The sequence below is a fragment of the Cryptotermes secundus genome, unplaced genomic scaffold (genome assembly GCF_002891405.2).
Source record: "Cryptotermes secundus unplaced genomic scaffold, Csec_1.0 scaffold2066, whole genome shotgun sequence".
NCBI classification, from domain to species: domain Eukaryota; kingdom Metazoa; phylum Arthropoda; class Insecta; order Blattodea; family Kalotermitidae; genus Cryptotermes; species Cryptotermes secundus.
The window spans coordinates 138212-162905 of record NW_019727447.1 but is presented as its reverse complement, the minus strand read 5'-3'; the positions used below and the strand labels follow the sequence as shown (position 1 = coordinate 162905).

The following is a 24694-nucleotide window of genomic DNA, read 5'->3' as shown; positions in this document are numbered from 1 at the left end:
GAAGAGGAATGTATATAGGATATTGGTGGGAAACCAGATGGAAAGGGACCACTAGGAAAACCAAGATGTAGGTGGGTGGACAATGTTAAAATGGATCTTTGACATGATGGGATGGTATGCACTGGATTCATCTGACTGAGGATAGGAACTAGGGGGGGAGGAACTCTTGTGAACACAGTAATAAACCTTTGGGTTTCACAAAATGCTGGGAAGTTCTTGACTAGCTGCACAATAGGGAACTTCTCAAGATGGGCTCAGCTCCATGAGTGAGTGATGAGTGATGTACTCACTTGCATGTGGAAACATATTGTGACGTGTTGCGCTATGAATGATGTCTCCCTCCCCGCCCCAGCCAGCCGTGACGCGCCGAGCGGAGCCGAAGTTAGCCGAGTCCCAGCATACTGGTCGCTATGCAATGCGAGTCAACAGCGGTGACGTAACACGGGACGCCGCAGTTGCTAAGCGGCGGTAAACAACTCCCGACAGTGTTGCTAGGCTATCGGCTACCGCGGCGGCAAACAACAGTGGTGCCGATTACGTTGCTGTTTTCTGTGCTGTCCAGAACGAGGCTAAATAAGGAGCAGCAAAGACTATTCACAGTCAGTTCCGAGTTAGCCAGTAGTTACAGTTCTCAAGTCCTCGAGTTCTCAAGTTCCGAGTTAGTCAGCAGTTTAGTCCTCGAGTTACGAGTTACGAGGCAGCCAGGCAGTCAACCAGCATTGCAGTGTAGTATTTGTGATCCTGCCGATGGCAGTAATTGTGGATCTGTAAATTGTGTGGTTGTAAGAGCAAATGTGCAATAAATTCGCTATATCAAATAAGGCGTGAAGTTATTTGTCGCGTTATACACCCAACACGCGACAATATTAAATGTCCAAAATAATATTCTAAAGAAACTGTTTTAGCACCTGCCATTATTCTAAATATTTTCTTTTGGATGCTGAATACTTTACTTTTGTGTGTTGAATTTCCCTACAAGATTAGCCCATATGACGATATTAAGCCCAAGTAAGAAACTAGTTTTAAAGTGTGTTTTCATGAGTAGTATATATAACCTCAAAAATAAGCATAAAAATGAAACCAGTTCCGCATTCCAAGTAATGGAAATGCTTCATCCATAGTGTGAGGCAGGTTATCTTTCCAGCACTTGCACTGTGGGTCACAGATAAAGACTAGGTACTAAGCCACTAGACACTAGGAAAATTTCCTCCATACTTGTTCTGAAAACATCTGGCATAAGGCATTAACTACCAAGGGACAGATACCTAGCATTCGCTGAGAGCCGTTTGAGCCATTCCGCATGTGGACAGTGCTGGAAGGGGTATTAAATTGAGTGTCTATCAAAAAGTTAATACTGTTTGCTGCTTAAATCTAATAATAATTAGTATGCAGTATGAAAATTTTGGTGTAGTGGACAATACCACTGTTTCACCTGTGGGAAATGCCTTGGTTTCTTAGGTTGGGGCTGGCTGATTCATTTATGCATATTGTTGGCTAGAACTTCAAAAACAGACAAAGCAAATTTTCATTCATCCCTCTCACATTTCATGTTCATTCTGACAGGAGGTGTTTGAGTGTGGGGCCATACACAACTCATATTAGATTGATTGGCACACATTAGTCTCATGGCATGGTCCACAAACCTATAAATTATATACATTACAAACAAAATTTACCTAGAATATAGTAGACAAAGGAAATTCTCTCTATTGTTCTGAATGAATCCCTGACACCCTTGCATATAGGTTAAACTCATGTGCCAAATTTTTCTTGGGCAACAGAGTAATCTTCCTTTTGGTTATTTTCCTTTGGTTCTTCAAGTGTGCAATAGTCCTGCTCTGTACACAGTTTGTTTTACATTTCTGTACAAACAAAAGGCACTATGAGATGAGGACATGAGGATAAAACACCGCTAAATATTCATACCCAAAGTGTCCATCAAGTGCTGCAGTCTTGGTGGAAAAATGTATGAAGCCATTCTTATTCAGTTAATTGTTCCCAGAATGGCAGAGTATCATTCTTATTCAGTTAATTGTTCCCAGAATGGCAGAGTATCATTCTTATTCAGTTAATTGTTCCCAGAATGGCAGAGTATCTACTCCACATACCTTTCGAAATTAACTGTGTTCTCAAAGAAAATTGGTTTTCACTAACACTGCACCATGGACCATTTTTTTTATCATGTAGGGGAACCTCATGTACTCATCCCAGATTTTGTGAACTCTAGAATGTGTGGTTATGTGCATTTACCTCACTGTGTAAATGAAACTAAGCCTCGTAAAACTTAGAAGAGGTTAATTTTTTTCACCATGGCTGGACTGAAGCATCCAATTAGGCCAATAAAAATTCAGTCTCTGCAAGGTGATATGGTTGCAATAAGTGCACTATTGTTGTCTTATATTGTTTCAATTTCAAGAGTTTGAGGGAGTTAGTGCTAATGATTTCGAAACTTTAGTCTCCTGTGTAAGGCATCTGAGGGAATTTCAAAGTGAATGTTAAAGGCTAGCACAAGTCCAATACAGTAGCATTAGCAACATGAGGATGAGGATTTACAAGTGGTCTCAAGCATAACTCATAAGCTCACTTCATGACAACCATTCAGTGACTTGCAGGGATGATAAATTGTAATGTGTATAGAAAGCTGATTTTTCTGCTATGCCATGAGTCTGCATTTGTGCAAACCAATTTGACACAAGTAGATTCTAAAGGGTACCGAGGAACATGTAAGGTATAATACTCAGAATTACTGGGTTTTTGGACTTTGTGTATCGTACAGTATTCTGGAAATTAGAAAACACAATGTTTTGGAAGTTTGATCTGTTTCTGTCCTCAAGTGAGGGGAGGAAGATCGAGGTTAGTTATTTATATGGAACCCAGTAGAGTAGGTGTCTTCCACCTCTTACCTGAGGATGCAAACTGATCCAGTTTCCAAAATGGTGTGTTTTTTAGTTTCTGGAATACCAGCCAATGGGCAAAGTCCAGAATCCAAATAATTCTGAAAATCTGACACATGCTGCACATGGAACTTGTCTTTGAACAGCAGAAGGATTTGCAGCAGGCTCTCAAATAACCTCTCTGTAATATCTGATATGTAAAGGCACTGATGAATAATCTCATAACCTAATAACTCCTCTGATGCTGACAAGCTTCTGAGAGTTATTAAATGTTAAACATGAAAATTATGGAAAAAATAAAATGGCTTATTAAATAATTCATCTTGTAACTTGCAGGCATTCGTACACATTTCTACAGCATATTCAAATTGCATAATGAAAGAGATTGATGAGAAGTTCTACATGCCAGCTATGAGGTGGACTGAGGTGGTGCAGCTGGTGGAATCGCTGGATCAAGAGACAACTGAAATTATCACGCCACTGTATGTCTTACAATCTTCTACTGTAATCCATCATCGTTCCAATTTCATACAGAATTAACATGCATGATTAATATTAGCATACTCAATGATATTCCCTGAATTGCGTAGGCTGTTAGCTTCAAATGATAAGATGATGACATGTACTGGAAGAAGTTGGTATCATGAACTTTCTGGACTGAATTTACTACTACATTTCATGCACTTGGCACTGTAACATGGTTTGACAGGTGATGAGCAACATATTTTCACAACCCCGAATTCTGTTAACTTTCTTGTGAATGAGAGCCAGTAACTTACTTACGACAATATGCTTCTTATAAACTACTCTGATACATACACTACTTCTTACAGCTGATGAGTTCAAATTACTTCATAGTATTTAAGCTGCTTCTCATTACAGAACTGTCTAAAAGATAAATTTTGCCACAACAGCAATGGATTCTTACTCCACGAGCTACAATTCAGTAAAACTTAGTTATATACAACAAAGAAAATATCAAATTCGTATTAGTATGTACTCGTATAAGATGGCCACTATGTAGAGTGGGAATGAATTCTGTGAATATTTGCTTTCCATAGCAGTTTTGACTATTCTGAAACACAACTAAATGTGCTGTGCTTCAGAATCTGTTATTAACCAACTACACTGAGCTCAACCCTTCTTGAGAAGATGACAGTTGCACAGGTACTCAAAATTTTCCCAATATTTCATGGAAACGAAAGTTTCATTATCATGTTCACAAGAGCCCTCCTCCATTAGTCACTATTCTGAGCCAGATAAATCCAGTCTATACCACTGTATTTTATCCCTCTAAGATCCATTTTAATATTATCCACCCATCTGCGTCTTGGTCTTCCTAGTGGTCTCTTTCCTTCTGGCTTTCCCACCAGTATCCTATATGCATTCCTCTTCACCCCCATGTATGCTATACGCACTGCCCACCTCATCCTTGTTGACTTGATCATTCTAATTACACTTGGTGAAGAGTACAAGCTACAAAGCTCCTCATTATGCAGTTTTATCCAACCTTCTGTCACTTCACCCTCTTTTGACACAAATATTCTCCTTAGCATCCTCTTTTCAAATACCCCTTAGTCTATTTTTCTCCATTAATGCCAAAGATCAAGTTTCACACCACATACAATACCACAGGCAAAATTATAGATCACAGTGGCCGCACTGTCTAAGGCATGAACTGTCTTCCCTGCTCAGTCACTGGGATTGTGAGCTCAAATCCCACTTGATGCATGGATGTGTGTGCGCGTTTATTTTTGTTTATGTTGACCTGTGTGCAGGTAGAGGCCTTGTGACGGGCTGATCCCCCATCGAAGGAGTCCTACTGACTGTAAAAACATCAAGAAACTTAAAAAGCCGCCAAGGTCCAACAAAGGGTTGTAGAGCCATATATAAATTGAAATTTTAATTTTTATGTTTTTAGACAGCACACAAGAAGGCAAAATTTTCTGGTCTGAATGGTAGCAAGCATTACCCGAATACAATATCCTCTTAATTTCCTCCTGCTCATCTTGTGGTCACTGCATATCAATGGCTTTACACACCACAGTACTCTACCATACATTATTGTAGGGGAATGCGGTGCATGAGGCAAACCAGCCTTTGTGCAAATACATATAATCTTCATGCCACCTAACCGCTTTCCTTACTTGGGACTAACAGTATTCATACAGTTTATTCTCACGCATAAGGAAATCAACGACTACTTATCATAATTTAAAATACAAAGCTCGTGTTGGCCTCTGACCCTGCTAGTCATGGTTGTGGACTACATACACACAGATACATACATGATACATGTCAGGAGATACATGAGGAACATTCCGAATGTAATGCCTATTTTTTAAATGAAAACTACAACAGATACAGAAAGCATAATAAGACGGTTAAATAGATCAAGATTTCAGCTACTTACAGTTATTTTTCCACATAATCACCACCATTCTGAATACAATACCACTTTTGCCAGCGATGAACAAGAGCCTGTATGCCTTGCTTGTAAAAGTCTGTGCCAGCAGAGGCAAGCCACTTTCTTACAGCTGCAATGACAGCATCATTGCCTGGAAAATGTTGCCCACGTAGTCCGTCTTTCATAGGCCCAAAGAGATGGAAGTCTGAAGGTGCTAAATCGGGGCTATAAGGTGGATGTGGTAGGACAGTCCAGCCAAACTTTGCAATGTGCGTGGTGGTCGCCAAACTGGTATGGGGTCTAGAGTTATTGAGTTGCAAATGAAAGGTTGTCTGCTTCCCTGGCCTGACTCAGGAAATGCGGGCTTTCAGCTTAGTCAGCTTCGTCTTGTAGCGTTCAGAATTGACAGGCTCATGGGGCTGAAAGAATCAGGCCAACTGAAAAATCTAATGAAGTCATTGTGAATCGAATCCGCAACCTTCTGGCTTGTAACATAGTGCCTCAACCATGGAACAGAAATATCTTCCTTTCCATCATGTCCAGTACAATTCTGAGGTCTATCCAGCTCCCCTTTTGTGAGTACCAAGGGCTCTATCCTTAGGTATTAAACAACCAGAGCATATTTTCACCACTCACCTTCATCTAATAACAATGTCTAGATTGCATACCTCAACATGCCTTCACAGCACCGTGAATAAGGACTGTCATAACTTTACCTTAGTACATTTGTCTTTATTAGTTATGTACTATAAGAGTCTTGTTAAGTCTAAGATAATTATAATTTGAAACCTATGAAAGTGAATAACGTTTACAAAAAATCAAATTTAATATACAGATTCAATTAATGCATTTATTAATTCTAATTCAAAACTTGTTTGTTTTCAGTGTGCTAGGTGAGTGGCCAAATACGTATTCATTTACAAAGGCGCTTGCAGAAGATTTGATCAGAGACGAGGCCAGAGGTCTTCCAATTGGCATATTACGACCTTCTATAGGTAAGTGCAGCATGCTTATTGATCCTTCTTAACCAGTACAAAACTTGCACAAGGAGGTCCATGATCTTTAGAAAACTGGGTGTGTCTGTAAAATCTTATGGTTTTAACCATAATTATATTAGGGCACTTCAATGAAAACTACCAAAATTTATATTCATTTGCATACCAAATACACATCAGTTGATTAGTCAGTTATTTTTCATGTTGTCTCAAGTGCTGACGAGATGCAGTGCTGAATGACATTGCAGGATAATGCAAACGAGGAGTTTGTAGTGATGAAGGGGAAGTTGTGTAAGGTGACAAAGTAAATACTTCCCCCACTCCACATATGTTGCTATTGTTTGACAGTTTACTGCATATTGTTAAGCTATGTGCATCCAGCTCTTCCATCTGGGTGGCTGAACAATTTGCTGGAATCTCTCATAATATCAACTATGTGAAAAATTAGAACATGTTGTAACCATCCTTAAAGCCGGCTTTAGGCGCAAATTAAGTTAGCTAAGTTGAGTCCCTTCAGGTCTTCACTGGGGGTGATGTATGGGTGATGATGCACTGAACTTGTGGAATAATTTGGGCTAATTATTGTAACTGCTCAAGTCGGGCCTAGCAATTAATAACAAGGGTTTCTGCTTAGGTGCCGACAGGATTCTGAGGCATGGAATATCTGTAAGATGTACGTTATATTCTGCCTTAATAGTGGGTTTGATGGGTTAGCTCAGGAAAGTTGGGCACTTGACTCTGTCTCAGGCATGTTAGCAGGCTAAATTCGAGCGGCCGACAGGCACACAATCAAGCTGCACCCATTCACATAATAAGAAGGCAAATGATGATCCCAACTGCTTTTTTATTGATGCATTCATGTGGTTGCATGGACACAACAGTTTGCTTTCTCTGTGCAATGTTAGGAAAACCTAAATTCGAACACTTTCAACATTTCTGAAAGACCATTTATATTTAATTACTTGAACTGCCAAATAGCGACTTCTTATTTTCCTGAAAGCAAAAAAGGTCACTAAGTTAACATTTAGAATTTGGGGCTGGATGGTACTCTGACATGTCAAAGCACATTCAGTAGAATTTATAATGTGTTCAAGCCAAGCATTCCAACAGAAAGTCATCTCTCCTCGGTTTCACAAACTTGAATGCAGGGCATCCTCCTCAAAATCCTAACCAGCTGTTTCAAACAGCCAGGAATGCAAAAACACCTTGTGCTCCCAAACTGCAAACACAAGCAAGCAGCAAGCAGCTTAGATCTTGTCTGCTACCAGCTCAGATAATTAAATGTAGAAGCAGTGTCAGCCCTGGAAACACCACCCTAAAAGCTACAACTTCTTCTAATATCAAGGACAGGATTTTGAAAGGAGCTCTGATTGTGTACCCTAGCCTTCCACTTCCAATTTATGAAACCCTCTGGCCTACAAATAAAGCTGAACTTGACCAGCGTCCTTTATAAGTTAAAGAATATGCCTAACTCACTTGACCTACTTTGGTGACTGACACACTACTTTAATTAATTCCAAATAATCAATTCACATTAAGGCATTTAAAGTTATCGAAATCATTCACACAGATTTGGACAGTTACAACATACATGGCAGCCATATCAGTGTTTGAGGATAAAAAGCATTAAGTTAATGCAATAATTATTTTTTCCTTTCTTTAAGTCTCTGTTATGTTAAATGCATCAAGAATGTAAAATTTCCTTAAATTATTCATTCATAAATTTATAATTGATCCAGTGGCACTTCAGCATTTGAAAACTAGAATTTAGACTAACTTCATCATTTTAGTAGTGGTATTTCTTTCAGTCCAGAATACTACCTTGAGTTCGTTGGCAGAGCCCCAATTATATTATTGTTGTGTTCAGTGAATGTGAGACTGACACTAAAATATATGCTGCTCTATGTAACCTCTAAAAGGTAAAGCTGTCCCTCTGCATAATAAATTAAGCACTATAACAAGAAGATGTAAGGGGGAGTAGAGGCATATCTCCACTATTCTTGACCTCGGTACTATATCATTTGTGGTCAGCTACAAGTCAAGGGCCGCTATTTCCCCAGGGAAAGAGCCCCTGGAACCTTTAGGCTGGGAGACTGAATGGGACCCACAGCTGGTCTGTAGCAGAGAAAAACCTCAGCCTTCATGGGAACAGAACCCCAGCCATCCACACCGTAGTTGCTATACAAACAGAGTTTTCCCAGCTCCAGTGTAATCTTTAATGTATATATTATTATAAATTTTGTACTGTGTGCAATAACACTGCATAAGCAGCACATTAAAACATCCCTGATTTTTGAGTTGTGGCCTTTATTTCTGACCTGGCACTTGGCTAATTACAGGCAAAGAAATTAGTAGTTTCATATGTATGAAGGATGATAACACTTATGAGTATCAATTATAATGAAAACCCCTTAAAAATTCAGATAGTACAGCGCCAGACACTCTGCATCTCCAATCATTCTTCTTTTTTGACTCTGGGCTATATAACATGTACACATTTGCTGCAACTAAAAACTCTGGATTGCAGTCTCTTGGGTTGTAATTCCATAGACTCAAAGATGGTTTCATCACCATATAAGTCGCACATAACCATGCGATAATTTCTTAAGATTACAATATTTTGTTTGTGGGGCAGAAATAATCCTTTGCTACACCAGGACCCAACCCTTTGCTAATACTAACATAGTAAAAATAAAAGGTTCCTGCCTTCCTAAGTAATCAAATCTTATTTAAAATGATAATACCTAGAGAAAAGAACATACACTGATGTTTTAAATAGAATGGGAAAAGGGTTAAATTAATGTCAGATAGTAAAAATATTCTCATGAATGATGGACTCATTAGGTTTGATGAAGGAACATGCACCTACAATAGCCACTGATAATCCCATTTCTTCTGATGGTTTTACAGTTGTGAACACTGCAAGTGAACCTGTAGTGGCTTGGATGAACAATGTGTATGGTGCAGCAGGAGTAGTGATAGGTGCAGGAGTTGGCCTTCTCAAGTCCTTGCACTGTGACAAAGACATTGCAGCAGACATAGTTCCAGTTGATATGGCCATCAACGCTGCATTAGCTATTGCTTGGGAAGTGGCACAGCATACGTGAGTTTCCGATATTTAACACAACTCTAACCACAAACACTAATTGAATTGGGTGCAGAGAGAAACCTAGATGGTCCTGTAAATGAAAACAAGAAAAGAGGCTATGGAGAGCTTGTTTACCTTACGTATACAGGCAATACAAGATCTGGCAACAAGACTGAGCTGTAAATAAAACTGTATCCAAAGAAATGCCAAGTTAGATGTGAATTCCCAACAGGAATTGGAATTCGTGATATCATGCTGGTTGAGTCGATTCATATTCAAGTCAGGGATGATGATGGACCACATGACCTACTCATGATAATACGACCAGAATGGGAAAGCTAAAGTGCTTGGGTAACAAATTCTCACAATGCCATACTATCCACTTAACTTCCATATTTTTTGCCTTGCAACTGAAACCATGCCTTAGCACTGTGAAGACAGTGTAACCTCCTAAGATATGGCATGACCATGGATTACTTACTCTGTGTCAGTCTGACTCAGGTGTTTAAGATGTTCATGAACCTTTTCCTTGGAAAAGCTTGTCAGCGTGTTCACCAGGGTAGGTAGGACCATTTGTGGAAAGCAAGACTAGAAAAATCTTGAATGGTCATACATTACACTTTCTTTCATCATTGTTTTAGAGTTGAAAGGTATAATATTGTGACATGTTGCGCAAAGGAGAACCCCCCCCACCGGCAGTGACGCGGTGGGTGAGTCAGCGCTCCCCTCCCACTCCTCCGCACGGTAACGTAACGGTGACGCAACAGGATTGTTACGGTAGTAACAGCGGTTACTACCGCTAGCGTTACTAGCAACACAGCGCCAGGCAACAAGGGTGCCTATTACGTGGCCGTTTTCTGTATTGTCCGATCAAGGCTACATAAGGAGCAGCGAAGGCTATTCCCAGTTAGTTGTACTAAGTCAGTCAGTGAGTCCTGGAGCTACCTACGAGTCAGTCCTGGAGCTACCTCCGAGTTAGTTCCGAGTTAGCCAGCAACCAGTCAGTTGTATTGTGGCATTTGGAGTGTACTAATTGTGATACTGCAGATAGCAGTAATCGTGAATCTGTAATTTGGGTGATTGTAAGTGCGAATGTGAAAAAAATTCGCTACATAAAATACGGCGTGAAGTTATTTGTCGCGTTATACGCCCAACACGCGACAATATCAATGAACAACATTATGGTCTTTAGGGTTGTAACACTGCATGGTCTTGTAAGGGCATACAAATACTGAAGCACATCCTGCCAACATCTTCAGGGTGATGATGTGGTTAGATTATATGGGAAGAGTTCATGGAAGGTGGCCCCACATCCAGGCGGAAGGAGAGGAAAAAAGAACACGGTCCTGGCTGATATGAATGGCAAACAGGAAACATAGTGAGAATAAATGATTTCTAGGACTAAAGTAAAGAAAAGAAAAGGTATCCATGTAACAGACTGTGGAGGCCCATAGCATTGGAGATGTTGAGGTTGGATATGTCTATATTCATTTCAGCACCGACATTACAGCTAAAGCCTGATTTCTTAAAATAGAGATTTGACTACATTCCAAGCAGTTGTCAACAGACACACTGCTTGCAGAATATTTAGTTTCACCTCCTGATTTCTTTCTACATATAATACTGCTTTGTTCACTAGTCTTCAAGTTGATGCAGTGTATTTTACCCAAGTCAAGTGCCTGCAAACGGCTAGTGAAATTTGCAAGGAGAAACATCACTTTTATGTTGAGGAATTGAGCTGTTTCTGGAGGATGGTGCAAATATTTATCAGTGAACATGACCGACATCTACACCGACAACATGACCGCAAATTTAAATGACATGGTGATGGTGATAGGCTAGAGATGGATGGGTGACTGAACAATTTGACTCCCCCTTCCTGCTGCAGAATATTCCAATAGGTTGAGGCATCAATTTGTCAGATGGGTGGGTGTGTGTTTTTCAGGATGCAGCACAGTGACACTCATGCAAGATTAAAATTTAAAGCCATTTATAGTCCTGCAATGTGTGGGTTTTCTTCAACATTTCACATCACTGTCAACTTCCTCCCTCCTCCACCAATAAAAAAGAAGGAAAGAAAGAGAAGAAAAGTCCACATACAAAGCACAACTAGTACACCCAACTTGTTCAAGACGTAAAATGACTATTGTGGCATAAGTGACATGGTCTTGATAGAGAAGAATGCTGGTGTCCAAAAGTGATACTTCTTATTAGTCCCTTTATTTTCATATAGCCAGTCACACAGCCTTGAACGGCAGTAGCTATGAGAATAAAAAATACATTTTGAGCACTGCACCACAGAAATCCTCTGTGATTTGTGGGGCTGGAGACAGAGTTCAGTGTGGAGAGCTTAGTATGACTTGGCATCAAAAGTTATGATCTACTGTTAAACTGAGTTAAAACTCGGTTTTGGCGTGTGTTCATTATGTGAATATTGATACCAGTTTTCACCACATTTACACTAATCAAGGCATGACTTCTGAAATGACAAACATTTTTACATGATATGCAGGTTATTTACTAAAAGAGATATTAACCAATTATGGGAAAATAATGCATTGCATATATTGGGCTTCAGCTGGAACCAGAAAAAATAATCACTAAGCAAGAACACTAAATCATGCTTTCACTGTAATTGCATTTATATGCCACCTTCAGAATAACAGATCACACTACATACAAAATAATAAAACAGACAACCTGAGCCATCAGACGTTTTGATAGATGAACTAGTAGCAAAGCCCACCATGTGCAACAATATGAAGGGTTGCCTTCCCACGTTTCAGCCCTATTGACCATCATCAGAAAGCACAAAGCTACATAGAAATATTTAGATGTCTGATACACATTGGTTGTGATACAGAGATTTCTACTATTATCAATCAAGAGTACATTAAAATAAGCTGCATTGTTAAAAATAATCATAGGGTATCAGTTAAAATTACACTACCATGGTCCTCAGCAGAACACACACACAGTATCACAAAGATGGACATGTGTACCAAACAGAGTTGTTGTTATGTTCATATAATTATACAAGACGTTTAATTAATTCTAACTAATACTGTCCAATCATTTTTAACAACAAAACTTGTTTTAATTATATTAATATTTTAATGTACTCTAAATTCCTGATGGTAGAAATCTCTTTATAACAACCTACGTTTATTATATACGTGTACGATATTTTTTGTAGCATTGGTTTTGCCTTCTGATGATGGCCAGTAATGGCTGAAACATATAAGGGTAATCTTTATATTTTTATATTAATTTTGCTGCACTTGATGGACTTCGCTACTCATTCATCAAAGGAAAGTTGGGGGGATAACTGGATAATAACAAGTGATTCTTGAATTTTCTTGTTCATAATTGGAAGTAAAATAACTAATTTTATTAGCCTGTTATGCCCTCAGGTTTACGGCAGGTATTATGTTTTTAATGTTAATATGTTTGGGGCTAGACTAGAACAAGTATTTTGAAATACAGTTAGGAAATATGAAATGGAATGTATGAATGTACAGCGTCAGGGTAGCAATGCTGACTGGGCGGAAGCGTGTTACACAGAGAGCAGGACACTTGGAGGTAAGAATGCTGAGTCGAAGGGGGCGGGCAGACTAGAAAACGCTAACCCCCTCTCGGCAGGCAGCCAATGAGAACTAGCCACCCTAACAAAATCAGGTCATTGTGGGTAGGAGTACACCCTCCCAGAAGTTGACGAGTTAGCAAAAAGAGGGTACTAAAATACTACAGGAAACTAGAAAGAGGAGAGATATTAGGTTTTCAGACTTTATCCATCGTCCTAGTTTTTAAGATAACTAAGAAAAACACGACATTTCGGAAACTGGATCTGTTTCTGTCCTCATGTGAGGGAAAACACCTATTCTGTTGGGTCCATTAGAAAGATCTAGCCTCAATCCAGGTGTTTTCCCTCACCTGAGGACGGAAACAGATCCAGTTTCCGAAACGTTGTGTTTTTCTTAGTTATCTTAAAAACCAGGATGATGGATAAAGTCCTAAACCTAATATCTCTGTGTGTTATACACCATCGTCAGAATCCTATAGTAACTAGAAGAGGAGATTCGATCAATAATTTTCAGTAGAGTTGTGGCCGAAGGCTATCATCGAGATGACACTGAGAGACTGCTGGATAATGACGTTCTTCTGCATCCTTGCCACAAGTAAGTGGAACTACTACTTATAGCCATGAAAATTGAGGGTAACATTATTAAAGTGCAAACCCCAGGGAGCGAAAGTGAGGACTATAGAACAGACTTAAGAATACCAAAGCACGGTCCATGGCATGGTGTAAGAGAGAGAGAGGAGAGCAGGGAGTGAGAGGTATAGGAGACCCGGAATCAGATGAGAAGAATATAACTATGTCCGTACAGAAGTGATTAACAATTTACGTGAAATGTAAACCTGACAAACGTCGGCATCGTCTGTATGTATATAGGGTTATAGACGAATAGAGCAGAATAGGAATGTGGTGTAACATTAATGGACCCCATCCCACACTTCTCACACCCTTCCCCTATCGCCTCCTGCATCCCCCAAGCGTCCCAGGAGAACTGCGAACTCAAAGCCAAAGAAGCAGACACCGAAAAGGTCAGTGAATTTACCTAGCCCCTTTTTATGGCAGAACAGTCTCTTGTCTTTCTCATAGTTACGATTTGGTCTTTAGATCTGTATGATTATGCATATAATGTATGTATGTATGTATGTATGTATGCAGATCACTGATCTTATTTTTTGTTAGCAGGTCTGAAAACAAACCAGTGCAATATCTGAATACTGAAATTAAAACTACAAGTAAGAATGAAGATATAATTCCAGTATATAATTACATATCATCGGCACAGAATCCTATTATGTGGGGCGAGTTTATGAAATTGAGCGAGTATGGACTTAACTTCCCATCTTTGAAATTTGTGTGGTATTATTTCTTCACTCTCAACAAGCACAGGTTCATCCATAATATCTACATTGTATTTTTGCATCTGTTGCCAGCTCTAATAACAGACGTTGGAGCTAAGATCATGGGGAAAAAACCAATGTGAGTATCTCTAAAATACTTCGCACCAAACTTAAATACAGACTCCTACAACTCCATATTAAACGGATCCCTTGTCATGGTACAGAATGCTTAACAGCAGAAAAGTAGTTGTAGACAGCTGATAAGAGGTGGTCCTTCAGCTTAAGATTCGCTAACAGACTGACTGACTGACTGAGAAGTTCAAAGTGGGTTCAACTACTGTGGTCTTGTACTCCTCAAATAATCCAATCAAAGTCACAAACTCAGAGAATTAATATTAACATGATATTCCCTTCACACCAGAATGTAATGGTTATAGTGCCATGGCTTGATCTCCGGAATAAAGCAATGGCATTTCCTCTGTTATGTGTATAACAGTAACACTGTCACAGAGCTCAGTGCTGGGCTGATTCACTCTCACCATTAAAAAGAAGCTTGCCATGAAAATTCACAAATTATTCTGGAACTGGTCTGCTAAATATGCTTATTTTACAAATATTGAGAGCACTGGCATTATGTTTGAGGATTTATCACTCTCAGTAATGGAGACAAGGCACTGGGGAGGGATCAAACATCTGGCCCCCTCCTCCTTTCCATTGGATTTTTGGGAGAAAACAGAAAATGAAGGAACTATGTCAAATATTAATAATTAGGAAGAAAGTACGTGGGTCATTTCATAAATATTGCACAGGTTGGCAACACTGCGGATTAGATGATGCCTCACGTCAGTTACAGTTCAGGGCTTGAGAAAGAAGCGCATTATTTTGTTTCATTTATAATGTACTCTGTTCTTAAACGTGAGTTAAAAATGGAGCCTGCACGGTTCTTGGGTATTATAACTGTTGTAGATCAAAGGTCGTACATTAAGATCGAAACTTTACGTGGAAAAATCTTGAAAGAAATCCACAGTGCTTTAAGTGAAGTTTGTGGCGAGTTAACAGTGGACCGTAGTACAGTTTCTTACTGGGCTAGTCGTTTTCATGGTGGTTGTGTGAGCATAAACGATGATCCAAGGCCAGGAAGGCCGAAAACATCAACAGATGACCGAAGTGTGAAACTTGTGTCAGATGCCCTTGAAGATCGTTGTGCGACATGAGGAACTTTCTGAAACCATGGGGATTCCACCAACGTCAATATTCTGTTCTGACAAATTATTTAAAGAAGAGAAAGATTTCTGCACGATGGGTCCCTCACTGCTTGACTGCTGAACAGAAGCAGAAACTCCTCGACATTGCAACCTTGCTGAAACAAAGATTCGACGTTGAAGGTCAAGCATTCTTGTATCGACTTGTCGCTATTGATGAAACATGGGTTAGAGACTTTGAACCGGAGCTGAAATCACAGTCCAATGAATGGAGAGGTCCATCTTCACCACGACCAAAAAAATTTTGATGATCTCAATCAAAGGTCAAACAAATGATGATCTTTGCTTATGATCACCAAGGAATAATCATGACAGACAGAGTTCCGTGTGGGAACAGTGTCACAGCGGTTTATTATCGTGACTTTATGCAAAATCTCCACAGAAAAATGCACAAAAACCGACCTCAGTTGCTCAAGGCTGGGTTGATCATTCTCCATGACAACGCTCGCCTGCACATCGGGAATGTCGTAACAGAAAAGCTGCGCCAATACAGTTGGGTGGTGTTGCCTCATGCTCCCTACAGCCCGGACAAGAGTCCACCAGACTTTGACTTATTCCCAAAGTTGAAACAACCTATGCAAGGCCGTCGTTTTCCCTCTCTGGAAGAGCTTTCTGCTGCAGTTGCCCAAGCCATTCGACAGATAAACAAAGATGGTGTCCTGGATAGAATAGTAAAGCTTCCCACACGTTGGGACTCGGTCATTGAGAAGCAGGGGGACTATACCGAAGGACTGTAAAGAGATTAAAAAAAAAAAAATAAACATGGACGTAAACAAAAAATTGTGTGCATTATATCTGAAATGACCTATGTATTAAAAAATACTGTTCTCTTCTGAATACTCAAGGGCAGTCAGTAAAAACAGACAGAATTACTGGGGTTTTTGGACTTTTTCATCATGATATTCTAGAAAACAGAAAACACAGCATTTCGGAAACTGAATCTGTTCCGATCCTCAGGAAAGGGGGGGGGACACTTACACAGTTGGGCCCCTTAGAAAGAGCTAATCTCATTCACTGGAAAATCCCAGTCAGATTTACACAGCTATTTAAAAATGGACTTAAATTGTTTATAGGTGAGACTGAACGCAAACTTTCTGGCTGTCCCTCTTTGGAAAGAATCCTGGTTGGTACACCCATGACTGGAGGCAGTGTCAGGCTTTGAAACATTCACTGTTTCTTAAACTTAAACTTATGATTGAGAGTATGATTACTTCATTTGTTCAGAACCTCAAGCTTATAAAATTTAACATGTTACAGAATGTGGAAGACATACCAGAAGATTTCCAAGTTCACTGATGTTATTTCATACTTCAGCACTAAGCAGTGGAACTTTCATAATAACAACGTCCAGAATCTCTGGAAAAGGATGAATCCTCAAGACAAGATCCTATTTAAATTTGACATGGCTTTGTTAGACTGGGAAGTGTACTTTGCCAGTGCGGGTAAAGGATTACGGTTTTATGTCTTAAGAGATTCTTTTGAATGTCTTGAAGAGGCAAGGACCCGATACCAAAGGTGTGTATGAAATTAACGAATTTCTTAAACAAATTGAACGTATAGACTTACTGAGGTTTTGGACTTTTTACACTGTCTGCAATTCTAGGTAATAGAAGACACAACGTTTTGGAAACTGGATCTGTTTCTGTCTTTAGGTGAGAAAGGAAGAGACCTACTCAGTTGGGCCCCTTAGAAAGAGCTAATCTGAGCTGATTGAAATTAGCTCTTTCTAAGGGGCCTAACTGAGTAGGTGTCTTCCTTTCTCACCTAAAGACAGAAAGAGATCCAGTTTCCGAAACGTCGTGTCTTCTATTACCTAGAATTCCGGACGATGGAAAAAGTCCAAAACCCCAGTAATTCTGTGTGTCATCCACCACTGTCAGAACCCTTTAGAACTAAATGAAAAGTGTTTGAACAAATGTATATATTCCACCTATATGGATTTATTATTACTACCAACATCATGACAGAGTTTTTAATTATGTCATCTGAACAATACTGTTGAAATGGTTAACAAGGTTACGTGTTTTGGCATTAATTATTTGCCATCAATAGACCTTCCCAAATGAGATGCATAAAGCAAGTATTACATTTATATTAAGTGCTAGTTATGGATGAAGGTAACCATCCAGTCATTTATATGATGTAACTGGTGTATACAGGATGTCCCAGGAGGAATGGACCAAACTTCGGGAGGGTGTTCCTTATGTTAAAGTATGCCGATATAACCCAAAACACCTATGTCCAAAGTTGAACGGTTACAGAGATAATGGTCAGAGAAGTGTCAAACTTTGACCGGCGTTGCACACTTGTTGGTTACAAAATACATATTAAAACTGGCAGGAATATGTGGATTCTGTAATGTTAATAATGTACGTAACATCAAACTAACTTGTGAGTGACATGAAGCCATAAAATTGAAGTACAAAATACTCGCTCGCCATGTCATAATTGTCCTTAGGGTTTCCAAGCACTATACATGACACATGAATGGCAAGCGCTGACGTAACGTGGCTGACTGCGCGTTCTGATAAAGCCAACTACATACGTACGGCTAGGGTGAATCACGGCACTCAAGGACAAACATAGATAAGGCCTCTCAGCTGAGAGGTACAGTGCGTGGACCTGCCAGAAGACCACACTTTTATTGGGCCATTATCTCCGTAACCGTTCAACTTTGGACATAGGTGTTTTGGGCTATATCGGCATACTTTAACATGAGGAACACCCTCCCGAAGTTTGGTCCATTCCTCCTGGGACACCCTGTATAAGCATAATACTTGTATATTCGTCCCTAACACAGAAATAAAACTTTAGGAAAGAGACTTAAAATTGCTCCATGGTTGTCAGTGCTACTAAGGTTTTCTGAGTCCCATGGTTGTGTTGTGTTTAGATGTGGTAGTGATTAGCACATTCTGTAAGGAAACAAGTCATGGTAATAACATACACAGAGATTGAAGAAGTATTTAGAAAAAGTTGACTGCAAAGATACTTGAGAGAGAACATTTAGCTAGATGCAGGGGTGTGAGGTCCTGGTAGTTGATTGCATGCTGACTTGCAGTAGTGTGTGGTGTGTTGTACTGCTTTGTGGTTGGTAATGACATCGAATGTGGGGCGATAAGCATTTCTGTAGGTGTTGTTTCAATGTACTCTCTGTTCTTTGTTGTCATAATTGTGGAATCATTCTAAGACACTGAGGAGTTTCCCTTTTTAATTAATATGTAAAATGTCCATGCTATCTTCCTCTTTTTTATGCGTGATCAGTTTAAAAAAAAACAACACACAGAGTTCATATGGAGAGGCTCAATCTCAAGAAATTAACAAGTCTTGGTTATTATGAACTGAAGAAGCATAAGCCATGGTTTGATGAAAGATGCTCAAAATTATTACACCAAAGAAAATAAGTCAAACTGCATTGGCTACAGGATCAAAGCAAAATAAATTGGGATGATCTGAACAATGTAAGATGTGAAACCAGCTGGCATTTCAGGAAGAGGAGGAGGGAAAATATGAGACAAAATTCATGAACTTGAACGAACAGTAAGAACAGGAATGAGACCTGTTTAGAGGGGGCACACAGTAGCGTAGTTGGTTGAGGCACTATGCTACGAGCTGGAAGGTCATGGGATCGAATTCCAATAAGGTGGATTTTTTCAGTTTACATAATCCTTCCAGCTGCAGTGTGGCCTTTGTGTTGACTTAGCCTATAACAGAAATGAGTACCAGCAACATTCTTGGATTATACTTGGGAGCAAATGGTGGCCAGTGCGTAAGGCTGACAACCTTACTGCCATCTATGAGCCGATTGTCTAGAAAATGTGGAAACCTCAACATTTCACAATCCTATGGGCCTCCACGGCCTATTACATGGATACCTTTACTTTACTTACAGAGGATTAAATGACTTTAAGATTGGTTACCAAACTATAAGTTACTTAGTGAAGGATGAAAATGGTGATCTGCTTGCAGATTACCGCAAGAGTTTGAATAAGTGCAAGAGCTACATCTCTCAGTTACTGAATATACTCATACATAGGGTCAGTGATGTTAGGCAAATAGAAATACATACAGCTGAGCCGTTAGTACCTGATCATAGCCCCTTTTTTAGGTTGAAATTGGTACGGCAAAATTGAAAAGGTATAAATCGCCAGGTAGTGATCAAATTCTGACGAAATATTATGTTCTAAGATACATAAGCTAATTAAGTGTATCTGGAATAAGGAAAAATTGCCTGATCAGTGAAATGAGTCTACTATTGTACCAGTTCATAAGAAGGGTGATAAAACTTGACTGTAGTAATTATTGGTGGATATCAATGCTATCAATATCACACAAAATTTTGTTTAATATTCTTCTCTCAAGGTTAAGTCCATACATAGATGGAATTATTGGGGCTCATCAATGTGGGTTTTGACATAACAGATCATCTACTGACCAGATCTTTTGCATTTGTCAGATACTGGAGAAAAAATGGGAGTATAATGAGCAATCAGCTATTCGTAGACTTCAAAAAACCCTATTGTAACGTGTTTCGTTACTGAAGATGCCGTTCAGATTGTTAATTGGTTTATTTAACAACCTACAATTATCGGCTACAATTAATTATAACAATGTTACGGGTTTCCACACTTTACAAACCCTACAACCAAATCTCTTCACACTATCACGATTCAATCGTTACAACTGAGATTGGTGAGTACTGCAATTCAACTCACTCCTTACTGCTCACTGCTGGCTAGATTCCAACTCAACTCGTAGGCCTTGAGAACTCGTTCACTGCTGATTTGAGAACTCACTTCAGCGGCTGATACACTTTTAACTGCCTTCAGCGGCTGTGTAGTTCCCTTATATAGTCGCAGTGCTTGCCTGTTACATAGCAACGCTCTTGGGAGTTGTTTACGGGTACGTAGCAATTGCAGCTTTGCGTGTTATGTCACCGCGGGGAGAGGGGCGGGGTGTAGACTTGCCTATTACCATAGTAACGACAGCGCTACGATGCTGCCATGTACCGCTGGGGAGGGAGGGGTGTCCTCCATTGCGCAACACGTCACACTATTATTCAGTTAGAGGGAAGTATTGTACAATATTCTCATGGAGTCTAAGGTACCCATGAAACTAGTAAGGGTGATTAAAATGTGTTTAAACAAACGTATGGTAAAGTCTGTATAGGTAAACATTTGTCTGATAATTTCTCTATCCTGAATGGTCTAAAACAAGATGCTTTACCGCCACTCATTTTCAACTTTATTTAGACTATGCCATTAGGATGGTCCAGGAAAACCAGGTGGGACTGAAATTGAATGGGACACATCCGCTGTTGGTCTGTGCTGATATGAATCTACTGGGCGATAAAACATATACTATAAAGCAAAAACAGAAACTCTGATTGACGCTAATAACGAGGTCAGGCTAGAAGTAAAGATGGAGAAAACTAAGCAGGGCAAAATCACGACATAAAGATAGGTAACAGAAGTTCAGATATTTGGGAATGACGATAACAAATCTAAACTCGTTCAGGAGAGACTGAACTCGGGTAATTCTTGCTACCATTCAGTCCAGGACCTTTGGTCTTCTTGTCTGTTGTCTAACAACATAAATTTAGAATATATAAAACTATAATTTTGCCTTTGGTTCTGTATGGGTGTGAAACTTGGTCTCTGACATTAAGGGAGGAATATGGACTGAGGGTGTTTGATAATAGGGTGCTGAGGAGAATATTCAGACTGAAGAGAGATGAAGAGAGAGGAGGTCAGAAAAAACTGCATAATGAGGAGTTCTTCATAACTTGTACCCTTCTCCAAGTATAATTAGAATGATCAGGTCAAGGAGGATGAGATGGGCATGGCATGTAGCATGAATGGGAGAGGAGATAAATTCATGTAGGATATTGTGAGAAAGCCAGTTGGAAAGAGTCCACTGGAAAGACCAAGGCATAGATGGGTGAACAATATTAAAATGGATCTTAGATAAATAGAATGGGTGATATGGATTTGATTTTATCTGGCTCAAGATAGGGACCAGTGGAGTACTCTTGTGAACACGGTAATGAACCACTCATGAATTTGTATAAACTATTCACTTAATTTATCATTGTTAAGAGTACTGTTCATATAACGTTCAAAATAATAAACATAATTTTAACTCAACTCTTTTATCGTAAGCAGAGATATGTCTATTGACTCTGGAAGCTAAAATCTTCCGTATCAGGGCTGAATCTAATTCATTCATGTTTTCATGAAAATTCATAACATGAGTAGCATTCAAAGTTATGTCTGCATATTTCACTCCTACAATATTCACACTTTTTCTTTTACAGTCCTTGATGTGTACATACTTCATTTTCAGTGGTTTCTCAGTACTGAAATTAATGTTGTCATTTCAGCCAGGTACTACTTTATTCTCACCTCGTGAACAGAATAAGTCTTTTTTTCAGGGCAAAGACAAGTTTCCCAAAATTAAGTTCATTGTTGTTTTGAGAACTTATATGCTGGAACAGTAAAAAACTTATGCGCTAATTTCCACCACATTTGTTCCAACTAGTGCAGAGGTAAAGAAAATGTGGGTCTACACATCCACACCCACATACACCATCACGGTGTAGTGCTTACTTAGTTAAGTACAGGGACAACTTTACCTTTTTTACTTCACTTTACTTTACTTTTTACTTGAGCACCTGCTCAAGTTTTAAAAACAGAATATTTGTGGGACTGGAGGTTCGATCAATAGTAAAGCTGAATTTATGAATTCTGCTGGGACTTCATGTTATCGTATAAGACTGTTTATCATTATCACTGCCATAGGAATCCTATCTTAAGTATTTTCATATCATAAACTGTTCCAGTATCTCTGCATTCGGTAATTTTCATGATTGTGTTTGGTACACATCTTTAGATACAAAACCGCTCCTGTCTTCATTTCCATATATTTTTTATTTCTGTTTTTCCCATATAGCAGTATCATACAATAAATACAATTACAATCTTATATATTCTAATGATAATTTTATAGCAAAAGGCACTGTGGGGAAAGAAATGATGTAAACTGCTGATCTGTGTAACAGACTGTATTTTCTGAAATTTAGTATGTTTCTAACATCATAATGAAAAGATTAAACATAAAAATTCCTTGAACATGATGTAAAAGCCACTAAATGCTGTTATAAGTATGAGGTTTTCATGGCAGTGATTGTCCAGACTGTGGTCTTCTGGTTCTAACATCATATGGTGTTGTAAATGGGTACCAATGCCTAGGAGGATAAAGCTATCTGTCTCTTTAGGGTTGAATTATGTAGGATGAGCAAACTTGCGATTTCTAACCTTTTATGCTTTGACCCTGAAGCACAACACAGAGTACCACTGTCAGATTAATTACTTAATTTCTCACTGATATCTCTATTGTAGCTTTTGTTTGTTTACAGACTGAAGTATCTGCATTACACAATATTTTACTCAGTTCAACTGATTTTACTGTATGTGGCTTACAAGATAGTACTTCACTATTGGATCACCTTCAAGGATGTTTTATTGGAAATACTACAGTAGAAACCCAGAATTTCCAAGTATAATGCTACAACTGCCTAATACAACTATATGTAGTTTGTGATTTGTGGTATTCTGTCCATCAAGGCAACCATGAAAATAAACTAACTGAATTGTTTACATTGGTTGTATTCAATAACTGGTACATGTCATCGTTAGGCAGCTTCCATAAATGTGTCTCATGTTAGTGAAATATTCTGATATGGATAAGTAACATGAGATGTACTTAATGAAACTACCTAAAGATGGTTCCAAATGTGGACCAAAACATGTAGCAGTTATTAAACAAAACCAATGTAAACAATTTAATTAGTTTATTTTCATTGTTGTGTAGAAAGCTAGACCACCACAAATGATACACAACAGAAGTAAACAGTAAAGATATATAGTTTCGTAGAAACAATATATGAACTAACAGTCTCCTTATATAAAATTGTATTAAGTCTTTTTCAGTATGAAAGTTTAGATTGAATGATGAGTTGATTTTGCCATTGGAAGGTATAACATTCTGTTTATCATGGAACAGAAAAACCATTGTACAGTACTCTTATGTAACTGTTTTGTGGTTGTTACTACATCATCTTTTTAAGAAAATTGTCAAATTATTTACCCCAAAAAGTGTTTAATGTTGATGAGGTTGAGCTGTCATTCACAATTTGCTTTCTTCACTTGAGCCATGGGTGAATACAATACATAATGCTAAATGTTAAATAAAGAAGTTTGTTACGCAGAGAAGAATACACAAATAAACAGAATAACATTCATATTGCCTATATTGTATTGCATATTATGGGCATGAAGTAAAGGGAATGTAACCTATTTATTTCTTAAGTTTCTTATGGTAAAAATGGGTCTGCTTAACATCATTTCACATAATGTCAAGGTTTGTAAAAATACACCGACAATGTTAAATGAGGATCTACTGTAATAAAGCTACAAATTTTAAGTACCATTCTTATATCTTAATTCAAAGTCCTGGACTATACCAAATAGTCACATAAGCGAATTAGCTTATCTCATAGCTATTAATATCTATTTTACTGTTTATTTCTTATTTGTAGTTTGTTTAATGTTAGTAATTCAGACTACAAGGTGTGTCCCAAAAGTCATGATATATATATATATATATAATTTCTTTTTAAATTTATTGATGATATCGGTACAAAGTGTTAATATTCTTCAAAGTACTGTCCATGAGCATCTACACATTTTTTCCACCGACTCTCCCATGCCCGGTACGCCCCTTCAAAGGCCTCGACGGGAACCTCATTTAAAGCTGTTGTCACGGCCGCTTGGATAGCCTGAATGCTTTCAAAACGGCGCAATAACACAGTCTAAATAATGAGGCTCAATTTCCACATGTTCCTTCAATTCACTCGCAATCAACACTCGATTGGCCTTTTGCTCGTCCGTCAACAATTTGGGGACCAGCTTGGCGACACCTTTCGCATGTTCAATTTGTCAATAACGATGCGATGCACAACGGTTTTTGGAATGTTCAGAGTGTCAGCTAACAACCGGACAGTCATTCGATGGTCAGTATTCAACAAATCACGCACACGAGTCACATTTTCATCGTTTTGGCTTATTGATGGCCGT

At 38.8% G+C, this 24694-nt stretch overlaps 1 protein-coding gene across 1 annotated transcript; it reads left to right on the top strand.

Moving 5' to 3' along the window:
* Positions 1-3194: 3194 nt before the first annotated feature.
* On the top strand, positions 3195-24047 carry LOC111864894 (fatty acyl-CoA reductase wat; the record flags this gene model as incomplete). Its single annotated transcript, XM_023852491.1, has 6 exons — positions 3195-3376; positions 6187-6296; positions 9207-9399; positions 14144-14437; positions 16818-17075; positions 22975-24047. Coding segments are annotated over 6 exons (1161 nt in total), but the record flags the coding sequence as incomplete, so codon positions are not given.
* Positions 24048-24694: the final 647 nt, after the last annotated feature.